The sequence below is a fragment of the Citrus sinensis genome, chromosome 8, assembly GCF_022201045.2.
Source record: "Citrus sinensis cultivar Valencia sweet orange chromosome 8, DVS_A1.0, whole genome shotgun sequence".
NCBI lineage: Eukaryota > Viridiplantae > Streptophyta > Magnoliopsida > Sapindales > Rutaceae > Citrus > Citrus sinensis.
In genome coordinates this window covers 9,390,608-9,403,676 of record NC_068563.1, presented here as the reverse complement: position 1 = coordinate 9,403,676, position 13,069 = coordinate 9,390,608, and the positions used below count along the sequence as shown (strand labels likewise).

The following is a 13,069-nucleotide window of genomic DNA, read 5'->3' as shown; positions in this document are numbered from 1 at the left end:
ATGACTCCAATACTTGACAAACTTTTCCTCCATCTTGTAACCCATTTGATTTAACAAAAAATCATTAAAATCAACAAGTGACTTCAAATGAATATAAACTTTCCACATTTCATTCAAGTAATTATTGAAAGTGACTTTTAAAGAGCCACTGAATTTTAAAGTCACATGATAAAAAGCCAAAAGACACTTGATTAACCTCTTTGCATTTTCCCAATCCTCATCAGTCGGTGGCCCCACCCTCATTTTTTCACTCTCATCCTCATCGAACAAGTTTGTATAATGGCCATCATATTCCTTTAGCCTATCAAATGCTTTCTCAAAAGCTACCCCTTTTTCTAACATTAAATATATTGAATTCCACCGAGTCGGCACGTTTAACACTATAAGCCCTCCACGTGAGATTTTCTCCCTATCAACATGTGTTTTGACCTTTTGTAATCTTGCCGGGGAGGATCTAACATATTTCACTGCATTTCGGATACTAGCTATTGATTGATTCACTTGTGACAACCCATCTTGCACAATTAAGTTGATTATATGCACCGAACACCTCACATGCATATATAAACCATTCAAAACCATCAAATTTCCACTCCAATTTGCCAACTTCTTCTTCACATAAGATATTGCAAGTGCATTAGTATTTCCATTATCCACTGTAATTCCCCCAATCAATCAAACGATTTTCAATTAGCTTCCTAATGTCATCTCCTTTCTGATCAGATATAGGTGTAAAAGTGAGAATCCTCTTATGCAAAACCCACAGTTCATCAATAAAGTGAGCCATAACTACCATAAAGTTTGACATTTGAATTCAAGTTCAAGTGTCGGTGGTAATACACACACTCTGTTTATTTGCACTTAAAACACTTTTCACCAGCCCCTTTTTATTTTGATACAATTCAAGAATATTCCTTATAATTGTTCTTCGAGATGGTACCTCAAACTTCGGACAACAAGTTTCCATGAACTCCAAAAACCCTTCAGCCTCTACAAATCTAAAAGGCAACTCATCTTTAATTATCATTTTCACAAGTGCCATTCTACAAGCCTTTCTATTAAATCCTACGTGTGTAACCTTAGCAGTACAATCATCTTTTACCTTTACCCTTTTTACAAACTAATGTCTGTTGTTTTGCATCATTTTAAGCCTTCAATTTTTTGCGCACTTTACATCTACCTAAATGAGTTGACAAATCGCTTGTTCCAGAATTACTATGGGCTATAGCCACTATCCATACATTCGGTAGCCATGTTATAAACAAAATCGGTAGCCATATTTGTAAATCATCCAATTTAATTTCAAGTCATTGGCCAACATTTCTTGCCACATATGCATGAATATATCTTTACTGAAAATTTGATGAATAATAAACACAATGTCAAACATCATTATGTTTCCCTCAAAAGAATCCACTAAGCCAGCACTTAGAAAATTGAAGAAAATAACATGCATGCATATATCTTCTGCTCTCACTCACACACCAACTAATTGTAGAAAATTAAAGAAGCAAGGCCTGACATACCTACTGGCGCACGGTGGCTGGCGAGCAGAGCAAAAGCTATCGTACGGTGGCTGGCGAGCAGAGCATAAGCTATCGCATGGTGGTTGGCGAGCAGAGCAGAAGCTATTGCATAGTGGCCTGTGAGTTGAAGCTGTCTCACGGTGAAAAGAAACTATGGGCTTTTGCGCGGTGAGAAGAAGATAATGGCTGTCGCACGGTGGAAGAAAGTATTGCACGGTGAGCACAAATTGTTCAACTGTGACACTATTGCCGGTGAGTAGCGTTGGCCGTGATTGCAGTGGATATGGGTGGTGATTTGATTTCGATTTTGATTTTAGGTTTAGGGTTTGTTCTGGGTGAAATTAATAAATTGTAACATATATATGCCCGTAATTGTTTGTGTGCAGGTCTATTTTAGTTATCTTACGCAACCAATTAAAGTTTAACACATGTCGATTTGAATAAAATCAAAAAATAATCTAGTTTTTCGGTTCTGCTGAGTGAACTGAAGACAGAACCGACATTTCGATTTTTTTACAAGCCATATATTTCGGTTATTTTTTAAAATTAAAACCGGTCCGAACTAGAATGGAACCGCTGGTTTGGTTTCGTTTTTTCAAGACCATTGTTTTTTTGCCCAGTCTTACCTATCACCTTCATGTAAGAAAAAATTAGAATTTAATTACCTTATAAAGCACTTATTATTCTATTATAGTCACATTTAGATTATTATATAATTCGTTATTTTCTCTTACTTGAGGTAACAAATGAAATTTATAGTTTATTCTCCTGTTGCTAGGAATTTTAATCCCATTAAAGATCCTTCAAGCCAAAATATCAAAATAATAATAAACATAAAATATACAGAGAATAAAACTAATCACACAACGTAAGAATTTACGTAAAAAACTCTTATACTGGAGAAAAATCACAGCCGGCAAGGACGACGAGAGAAAAATCTACTCTGTAAAAAATTATTACAATCACTTTTTTTTAAACTTAAAACTTCAATAACACTTAACCTCTCAATAGGCCTACCATCTCTCATGCTAGAAAATGTCTACTTGCAAAGAACTGATTACTGTGTTATATAAATAAATGAATCCAACCTCTCTATATATAGTGATTATTTCTTATAGGATAAGTATTCATTTCCTTATACTAGTTATATTACTCTTTGAATAAATTAAGCCCCAAAGAAAAAATTATTTATTTCTTGAATAGGAATACTTGTAAATAAGAAAACTATTAAATAAGAAAAGTCTAGAAAATATCCTAATTTAGGATTTGCAAATCCTCATTGAAAAATGAGATATATTTCCTAACAATCTCCACCTTGGTGAGTTTTTTCAACTATGCGACAAAATATGATCTACCGTGTATTTACACAACCACGTCCTCTCCATATTCTTTGCTCTACCAAAACTACACTCTTATAGGACTTAGGAGAATCACCATACTATAGTCAAAATCTTATCTTCTATCTAGTAGCCATAATTCTCTATACCGAGAATCATCATAGCCCACCTTATCTTGAGTATACATCTTTTACACATGTCGATCACCTTGCCGAAAAATACCCACTCTCATGTTTGGCTTCCTTAACGGTCTTCATCAATCAATATAAAAATTCCATCACACCTTGCATAAATGTCAAACCATACCTTGTATGCAAATCTTGTGGACCTGCTAGCAGTAACACATCCCTCTTCCATGGCACGTCGAAAAGGATAAAGCAGTCTTTTATGGAGAAAAAGACACATCTTTAGCTGACATTATCGGTACCTCTCTCTACTAAATTAAAGTTATTTTTCCGAACTTGCTCTATTTCGATAGTCTTCTTTAAGATACCTTAATTGTTTACACCCCTTCAAGAGATTCCACTAATGGGAACATGATTTACATCGCCCTTACTTTCCTTGTGTAACCAGAATGAATTAATATATCCTTGACTTGAACTTGCCACAAGCCAAAATCGATTCTTCCATCAAACTTTTCAATCTCAATCCTCACAGAATTCAAAAATTTGTTTGCAAACATAATTACTTTGCAGAACAACCTTTAGTTTTGATACCACTTGTTAGGGAATTTTAATCCCAATGATGCAAGCCAAACCTAGTCACAGTAAGAGTATAAGTTTAAATTCCTTTATTTTAGTTTAATTAGGATTTATTTTATATTTTTTTGATTAAGTCATATTCTTTTCTTATAAGGAACCATAATTTTATTAAGAATAAGATAATCCTAACTAGTGAAATAGGCTTGTTATGCTTGTTTCTTTACACAAGCTTTTATTCAATAATATTCAATATTTTCTCAATTGAGATATTTTCTCCTTTATGAGACCCCTCCTTCTCGAGTTTTCAAAAATATACACTAGAACGAAATCTAGTATTGCTTCTACACTACTGATCATATAATAGACAAAATAATCAATGTTCATGAGGAAGTCAACAAGAAATTAGAAGAATTTGCTACTACGTACAAGGCAGATGCAGATAAATATAGGTGCTTCAAATCTTTTGCTATAAGAGATCAAGTGATGGTTCATCTACGAAAGGACAAATTTCCTATTGGAGAGGACAACAAGCTCAAGCAAAAGAAGATTGGACCATTTCGTGTCCTGTAGAAAATCAATAACAATGCTTACTTCATAGACCTAGCAGCCAACTACAATATTTCCAAAACTTTCAATATCCAAGACTTATTCAAGTATCATGGTCCTTCACCATTGTCATATGATTGAGTTGACTTGAGGGTGAATTCTTCTAAAAGGAGGAGACTGATGTAGACCAAACCTAATCATAGTTAGAGTATAAGTTTAAATTCCTTTTTCTAGTTAGATTAGGATTTACTTATATTTTCTTGCTTAAGTTATATTCCTTTTCTTATAAGGAACCATAATTTTATTAGGAATAGGACAATCCTAACTAGTATAAATAGGCTTGTTATACTTATTTCTTTACACAAGCTTCTCTTCAATAATATTTAGTATTTTCTCAATTGAGATATTTTCTTCTTTATAAGAGCCCTCCTTCTGGAGTTTTCAAGAACATACGCTAGACGATATCTAGTACTGCTTCCGTACTACGTCACCCACCCAAGATTTCGCAAGCAAAATATCAAACAAATAATAAAAAAAAATGTGGGGATAAAAATAATCACATAACAAAAGTTATGTGAAAAATCCTATACTAGAGAAAAAAAGGCGACTACCAAGGACGACGAGAGAAAAACCCACTATGTTAAAAATTAGTGTAATCACTCTAGTATTTTTCTCTCATCCAAAACCTCAATAATACCCAATCTCTTAATAAACCCGCCATTTCTCTCACACTAGAAACTATCTATTTGCAGAGAACTAATTGATGTGCTATAAAAGCAAGTAAGCCTAACCTCCTTATATAGTGATTATTTCTTATATGAGAAGAATTCCTTTTTCTTATATTAGTTGTATTCCTTCTTGAATAAGTTAAGTCCCAAAGGGAAAATTACTTATTACTTAAATATAAATCCTTCTAAATACAAAAAACTAGTAAATAAGAAAAGTTTAGGAAATATCTTAATTTAGGATTTACAAATCCTCATTGAGAAAGGAGAGACATATATTTCCTAACAACTATTTTGTTAATTATTTTGCTTCTCTTTCAAACTTTATATTTCATTATTTTTTATCACAAATTTATTGCCTCTATCTCTTTTTGGCACCCTGGTTTGGGCAAGTATAGACTGTGCAAATCTATGTGCACTATGTAGCAAATTGAGAATCCACGGTAAATAGGTGCTCTATTTTGATCATATTAACACCGCTGCCTAGAGCTCAAAATGAGAATTCTAATAGTGCAAAATTGACTTGAAAGGACATCGTTTATAATTTTTTTTTTTATGATGATTGGTGGTGGTCAGTGGTGGTTGTTTTAATTTTTACTAATAAACCAAAAAATAACAATTTAATATTATTTAAAATACGCAATCTAACCCAGATACTACACCCAAATATGATATTGTATTAACAATCTAATACAATAATATAATACAATATAATTTAGTGTAATCCCTAATGCGGTCCAATATAATGTAGTACACCTAGAAACGACTCTTCCTTCTAAGCAGCTTAGGCGATTGCCTAGGGCCCCACTATAAATGAAGGCCCCTAATTTTATTCATAAATTATAGCTATTAATTATTGATTTATATTTATTATTATTTCACAATTATGTTCCACAAACAAACTATGAAGTTCCTATATAAAATTACAATTAACAATTTTAAGCCATTTGTTTCCCACAAAATCTCTATTTAACGTAATTATAATGTTATATATTTGATTTAAAACTTTATAAAAGCTAGATATTTGTTAAATTATTATCATTAATATCTTTTTCCAATGAAAAAAATTACACGATATCTAAAATGCCTGGGTGAAAAAACTGCTTTCTCTACTCTACTTTCCACTTAAGAAAAAAAATTTAATTGCAAATCAATTGTTTTACTTTCCATTGATCATTACTGTTCAAAGCCTCGGTCCATAAAATTTAAATTTCTGAAAAATCTAAGTTTTATCTTTCCATTCTTTTATTAATTAGTTGTTTATTTAGTTATTTTTATTTCTTTTTAAAAATATAATGGCATTCATAGGTGGTTTTCTTGTAATTATCTAGTATAATTGTTTGTTTGTTTACTCTTGTTTCACTGGAAAAAAAATCTGCTAGAAAATATGCATAAGGATATGAAAAACTTAAGAAAAGGATAAGAATAGAAAACTTAGTTCAATCTAAAAAAGGAGTGATTGATAAAATCTTATTTAAGACCAGCCATGTTATACAAAAGATTAAATGGACTAACTATACTATCTATTGGGAAAGATATTGGCGAAATTAAAATATAAATTTTTTATTAATAATTTTACATCTTAGAGAGATAGAGAAATTGATTTTAAATAAATAAATTTTTAATAAAATTAATACATGTATTTTACCTCAAATTTTTTGGAAGGTCTAATTAAAACAATTTGCCTAAGGCTAAACATATGATCGAGTCGTTCCTGAGTACACCCAAAACCACCTAACGAATTATGCAAGTGATTCCTTTGAAGTCATAAGCAATGAAACTACTAAAATGATTAAGTGGCCGGCGTCAACTACCCGACGTTTACTTCATCTTGACTGTGATAATATAAACTTGTTAGCTCTAAATAACTTTATACTTTTGTGCTTCCTTGACCCTTCTAATATATTTAAAGATCTCGCTAACAAAGCTTTGATGCCCTTGGTACAACATACAAACATTTTTGGCAAATTACTTTGCGGTCTCTCTATAGATTAAATAGATGAATGAGACTATTGGCACCCCTCTAAGGATCTCTTAACACCCCTTTTTTTTAATTAACCCCACTAAAATATTTTAAAAAATTATAAAATTCTTTTAACACCTCCATTAATGACAAAAATACCCTTAAGTAAGACTTATTGTGTGAACCCCATTCTCTAACTTTTATTATTAAACTCCATTTCAACAATCAGATCTCTTCTATTTTTAAAAAAGACAATGGGTTTTCATTCTTTCCATTATAGCCATCGGTTGTAAATTCTTCATCTGAAAATTAGAGAACAAAGCAACCTTTTTAATTTCTAGAATGAAAAAAATTATTTAATTTTTGAGTGGGGGTTTAATTAGAAATTGTCCTATTATATAATTACGAGAATTTGATTTCCTAATCATAGCCATCAGTTGTAAAGTTTTCATCCAAAAATTAGAGAACAAAGCAACCTTTTTAATTTCTAGAATGAAAAAAAAAATTAATTTTTGAGGGGTTTAATTAGAAATTATCATATTATATAATTTTAATAAAAGTTAAAATTGTAAAATAATTAAAGGGGTTTTAAGAGGTATTTAGAGGGGTGCTAATAGTCCCACTCTAAATAGATATTATGTTGTTTCCAAAAAAAAAAAATTTATGTACTCCAAAGTTTCTACAAGTTATTGACCAAAATATTTGATGCCCCTGGTGGTGTGTACACGCATTTTTAACAAATTACTTCCCCAAGTCGTCCCCCGCGTGTGTGTCGCAGCAAATTAAACCGCATGCGATTCATTCTGCCACCAAATAATAAATCTTCATGTCTTCTCTTTTGGCAAGTGTGTTTGTCTTGTCTGTTTGACAAGTTAATGAATGCCTTCTTCGTTTTCTTTGCTTTTTAATATTTTCTTATTCACTATATGGCTTCCACCAAGATAGTCACGTTGTTCTGAGTATGGCGGGTGCGAGCACAACCATAGAGGCTGACTTAAACAATTCTTATGCACGGCTTACTCTTGCCGAGGAGGAGGAAGGGGGGATAATTGTCGCGGGGGCTGAGGATGATGAACGCGAGGAGCCCAAAAGTGATTTCCGTTACTGCCTTGTGGGTAGGTTCTTGACGGACAAGGTGATTAATTTTCCATCCATGAGAGCACTATGGCTTCGTTGTGGAGGCCTGGCAGAGGAGTTTGTATTAAAGATCTGTCGCCTACACTATTTCTCTTCCAATTCTTTCATGAAATAGACATCAACAGAGTGATAGACTCAGGGCCTTGGACATTTGACCAACATATCCTCATCGTTCAGCGTCTGGGGGCAGAGGATCAACCTCAACATGTACCTTTATTTTCTACATCCTTTTGGACCCAAATCTACAACCTTCCTATCGGATTTCAATCAAAGAAAATCCTACAGAGCATTGGTAATTATGTTGGCAAGTTTGTGGAATCGGATGAAAATAATCTTAAAGGGATTTGGAGGAACTATATGAGGATCCGGGTGGTCATTGATGTTAGGCAGCCCCTCAAGCGTAGGATGCGTCTCAAGAAAGCAGGTGGAGATTGGATGTGGGTGGATTTCAAATACGAAAGGTTGAATGTGTTTTGCTTTATCTGTGGTCTCCTTGGTCACACAGAGAAAAGTTGTCCATTTTTGTATGAGAGTACTACGACTACTATTACTAAGCCGTATGGCCACTGGATGAAGGCGTCTACACGAAGAAATTTGATGAACGCCGGCGATCGCTGGCTGCGGTCAACTCCACCAGGGGAGGAGGAGATGAAATTTGGAAGCTGCATTAATTCCGGTGAGGCTATGACAGTTGATATGGAAGGCACCACAAATCCAGGCTTGAATAAGGGCAATAATTATGAGGGGGGAGACATTACTGGGATTGTGGATACTATAGTAGGATCTCAACATTTTTTGACAAAACGTGGTCAACTGCTTGATAAAGGAAAGGAAGTGATGGCACCTCCTAATGTTTTGAGTCAACTGCAGGAATGTGGGGAAGAGTTTAACTCAGGTATTATTGTTATAGATGCTAAACGGAGAAGGGCTCATGGTGCAATGCAGCTAGAAATGGGGAGTGATGAGACTAAATACACCCAAGTGATGGATAATGTGGGTGGTTCAAAAAACGAATTAGCGGTGGGTCCTGGTTCACAGGCCCACCGAGAGCAATGAGTTGCTTAAGTTGGAACTGCGGTGGGCTGGGCCACCCACGGACAGTTCAGGTTTTGTTGGAATTGGTCAGAAGTAAAAAGCTGAATTTTATATTTCTAATGGAAACTATATGTAGTAGAGAAAAATTAGAGAGCTTGAAGTTTAAGTTGGGCTTTGATAATTTGTTTAATGTGGATAAAGTGGGCCGAAGTGGTGGGCTTGCCCTTTACTGGAAATCTTCACACAATGTTAGGCGTCTCAAATTTGGGCGTAATTTCATTGATGTCTGAGTTGAAAATGAAAACTCTAGAACGTGGTGGTGTACAGGGTTCTACGGCTTCCCTGAGTTGAGCAAGAGGCGAGATTCTTGGGAGCTACTTCGCTCTTTATCCTCCCTTTCTTCTTTACCGTGTGTGTGCATTGGAGATTTCAATGAGCTCCTGCATAACAGTGAAAAGTGTGGCAGATGTCAGCAACCAAATTGGAAGCTTAAAGGCTTTCGTGCGGCTGTCTCAGATTCTGGTTTGGTCGACTTAGGCATGAAAGGCTATCAGTACACATGGGAGAGGTCTCGGGGCACGGTTGATTGGGTGGAGAAGAGATTAGATAGAGCTCTGGCTTCCAGCACTTGGCTCTCATTTTTTCCGAAAGCTAGAGTAGTGAGTCTGGAGGCAATGTGTTCCGATCACCTGCCAATTTTTCTAGACCCATTCTCGCACCATCCTTATCCTAGGATTAAGAGGTTCAAGTTTGAGAATGTTTGGCCTCGTGAGTCGGATTGTGTGGAGGTTGTTACAAAGAGTTGGGAGCGTTCAGGTGGTCGTCCTATTCAATCTAAGCTTTTGTTTAGTGGAGCTGATCTTATGCGCTGGGGAGGTCATGTTGCTTGTGAGTTTATCAATCGGCTGGCTTCCTGCAAGTAAATAATGGGGTCTCTTAGGGGCTGTCGAGATCAAACGAGTGTGGCTGAATTTGTGGAAACAAGGAAGCGTTACAATGAGTTACTGCACAGCCATGAGGTGTTTTGGAAACAAAGGTCGAAGTCACTGTGGTTGAAGGAAGGGGACATGAACTCTCGATATTTCCACTCAACTGCCTCTACGAGGAAGTGTCAAAACATGATTGGGAGATTACGGAATAGCTCTGGTTAGTAGTGCTCAAATCCGACTGAGGTGAACTCTTTAATAGTGGAGTATTTCTCAAAATTATTTCACTCGGAAGGAAGTACTAGTGCATATATTATATCATTTGTTGCAACTACGATTACTGCTGCTCAGAATTAGGAGTTACTGGAGCCTTTCATGGCTACTGATGTTCGTGATGCGCTCTTTAGCATGCATCCAGATAAATCACCCGGGCCGGATGGAATGAACCCTGCAGTCTTTTAGAAATTTTGGCATATTGTTGGAGGTGATGTTACTGCTGCTTGTTTAAGTTTCATTGATAATTATGAATTCCCTCATGAGTTAAATGCTACTGCCATAGTGTTAATTCCAAAAAATTCTCAACCTGAGTATTTAGCTGACTTACGACCAATAGCATTATGTAATGTTCTTTACAAGATTGTGGCCAAGATGTTAGCTAATCGTATGAAGGCTGTCCTCAGCTCGATTATCTCAGAGAATCAAAGTGCGTTTGTCCCTGGGAGGGCCATCACTGATAACATCCTAATATTGGCAGAGATTATGCATTACCTAAAGCGAAAGCGGCAAGGGAGGACAGGGATTGCAGCTTTAAAGATTGACATGTCCAAGGCGTACGATAGGATCGAATGGAGTTTTTTAAAAGCTATGATGATGAAGCTGGGTTTTGCTGAGAGATGGGTTGAGCTAATATTACTGTGTGTTTCTACCGTCACTTATAAGGTTCTCCAGGGCAATAAGGAAGTGGGCCCAATTGTTCCTAGCAGAGGGCTGAGGCAGGGAGATCCCCTGTCTCCGTATTTGTTCATCATTTGTGCGGAGGGGTTGAGTTCTTTACTTCGCAAGCAAGAGAGGGCACGCTTGATGCATGGCGTTAGGGTAGCTAGGGGAGCTCCGTTAGTGACTCATCCTTTTTTTACGGATGATTGCTTCATTTTCTTTCATGCAAATGAACAAGAGGCTTGGCTCATCAAACAGTCGTTGGCTATCTATGGGGCAGCTTCGGGACAAGTTGTGAACTACAATAAATCTTTGATCTCTTATAGTGCAAATGTTCGAGCTGTCTCAGCTCAGCAAGTTTGCGACATTCTGGAGGTTGCAGCTACCAGCAACCATGGATCTTACCTTGGCTTGCCATCTTCTATTGGCCGAAACAAAAATGAGGCATTTCGCTTTATCCGTGACAAGGTTTGGCGTCGTCTCCAAGGCTGGAATCAGAAGCTGTTATCTAGAGCGGGGAAAGAAATCTTATTGAAAACAGTTGCACAGGCAATGCCGAATTATGCAATGAACTTATATCTTCTTCCTTTGGATCTTTGTAGAGAACTTGAGCGCATGATGAATTCATTCTGGTGGGGCAATCATCATAGTGGCAGTAGAGGTATAAATTGGTTGCGGTGGGAGAGGTTATGTAAGCCTAAAGCTCATGGTGGAATTGGCTTTAAGCAGCTGCACTACTTTAACGTGGCAATGCTTGGAAAACAAGGGTGGAGGCTTTTATCTCATCCTGATAGCTTGGTAGCGCGCATCCTTAAATCTAGATACTACCCGCTGACCTCATTTGGCAAAGCTACTGTGGGAAGCAATCCTAGCTATGCTTGGCGGTCTATGATTACCTAGGGCAGTCGCATTCAAATCGGTAATGGTCTTCAAACCACGATTAGTGGCTCTCCTTGGCTTCCAGATTTGGATCATGGATATGTTACTACTCCCCTACCTGATGCTATAATCAATGCTCTAGTAAGCAGCCTCATGTTACTAGGGCAACGCAACTAGGACTTGGATGCACTGACAGATATCTTTAATGAGAGAGATCGAGGCCTTATCACCAAAATTCCTCTAAGTAGTAGAAGAGATGATGATGTCTGGTATTGGTCTGCTGACTCTAAAGGTTTGTTTACTGTTCGTAGCTGCTACAAAATGTTAGTTTATCTTTCGGAGATTCCTTCTAGCAATATATGGCAACGAATCTGGAAGCTTAAAGTCCCTGCTAAAGTTAAGCATTTTATTTGGCGTGTGGGGGTTAATGTCCTGCCCACCGCGGATAATTTACGACGCCGTCAAGTTGAGTTAGCTTCTATCTGTCCCATTTGTAATGCAGCTGATGAATCTATTGTCCATTGTCTTGTGAACTGTTCTTTTGCTAAATCTTGTTGGTTATTGTCTCCAATTGGTTATGAGGGGGGTTGTGTGTATTTTGGGGATTGGTTGGAGAGAGTCTTTGCCCGTTGTAGTAGTGATGATTGTGACCTTGCTGCCATGATCTGTTGGAGCCTTTGGTTGAATAGAAATTCTAAGGTTTGGCAGAACAAAAATGGGAGGCTGTTAAGTGTTCTTAATCTAGCCGGCCAGGTTCTCTTTCAATGGCGTTTTGTGAGGAAGCTTCAGCTGTTTGATAACACTTTTGTTTCATCTTCTCATGGGGCAGTGTGTTGGCAAAGGCCTAGGGTGGGGTGGTTTAAATGCAATGTTGATGCGGCAACCTTTTCTTCAAGTGGCAAAACTAGTCATGGGGCTGTCATTCGTAATTCGGATGGGGCTTTCATAGCTGCAAGGAGTGATTGCTTTATGGGCAGTTTTGGTGCTCGGGAGGCTGAAGCTATTGGAGTGTGAGAGATCCTCAGCTGGCTCAAGGGATTACCCGTCTTTCCTATCATTGTTGAAATGGACAGCTTTCAAGTTTTCAATGCTTTGACTACTAATAGTTTTGGTCCTAATGGTTTCGGTCTTATTATTGACGATTGTAGAGCTCTTGCTCAATCTTTAGGAGATGTTACTTTCTCTTTTGTTAGGCGATCTGCGAACTCTGCTGCTCATTCTATTGCTCGGGTGGGGTATTCTTTGTCAGCTCCGGGGGAGTGGAGGCATGTTCCACCCCCGTGGTTGATTTCTAAGTTATCTGCTTAATGAAGTTTTATTTCCCTAAAAAAAAAATTACTTCCCAGTCTCTCTTATCC

General features: G+C 36.8%; 2 protein-coding genes across 2 annotated transcripts; both read left to right on the top strand.

Moving 5' to 3' along the window:
* Positions 1–8,987: 8,987 nt before the first annotated feature.
* LOC127899287 (uncharacterized) lies at positions 8,988–9,893 on the top strand. Its single transcript, XM_052432636.1, has 2 exons — positions 8,988–9,240; positions 9,298–9,893. The coding sequence occupies exons 1-2, from the start codon at positions 8,988–8,990 to the stop codon at positions 9,891–9,893; spliced, it is 849 nt and encodes a 282-aa protein (XP_052288596.1).
* Positions 9,894–9,896: 3 nt separating this feature from the next.
* Positions 9,897–12,725, top strand: LOC127899286 (uncharacterized). Its single transcript, XM_052432635.1, has 4 exons — positions 9,897–10,116; positions 10,381–11,630; positions 11,733–11,866; positions 12,023–12,725. The coding sequence occupies exons 1-4, from the start codon at positions 9,897–9,899 to the stop codon at positions 12,723–12,725; spliced, it is 2,307 nt and encodes a 768-aa protein (XP_052288595.1).
* The last annotated feature ends 344 nt before the right edge of the window (positions 12,726–13,069 follow it).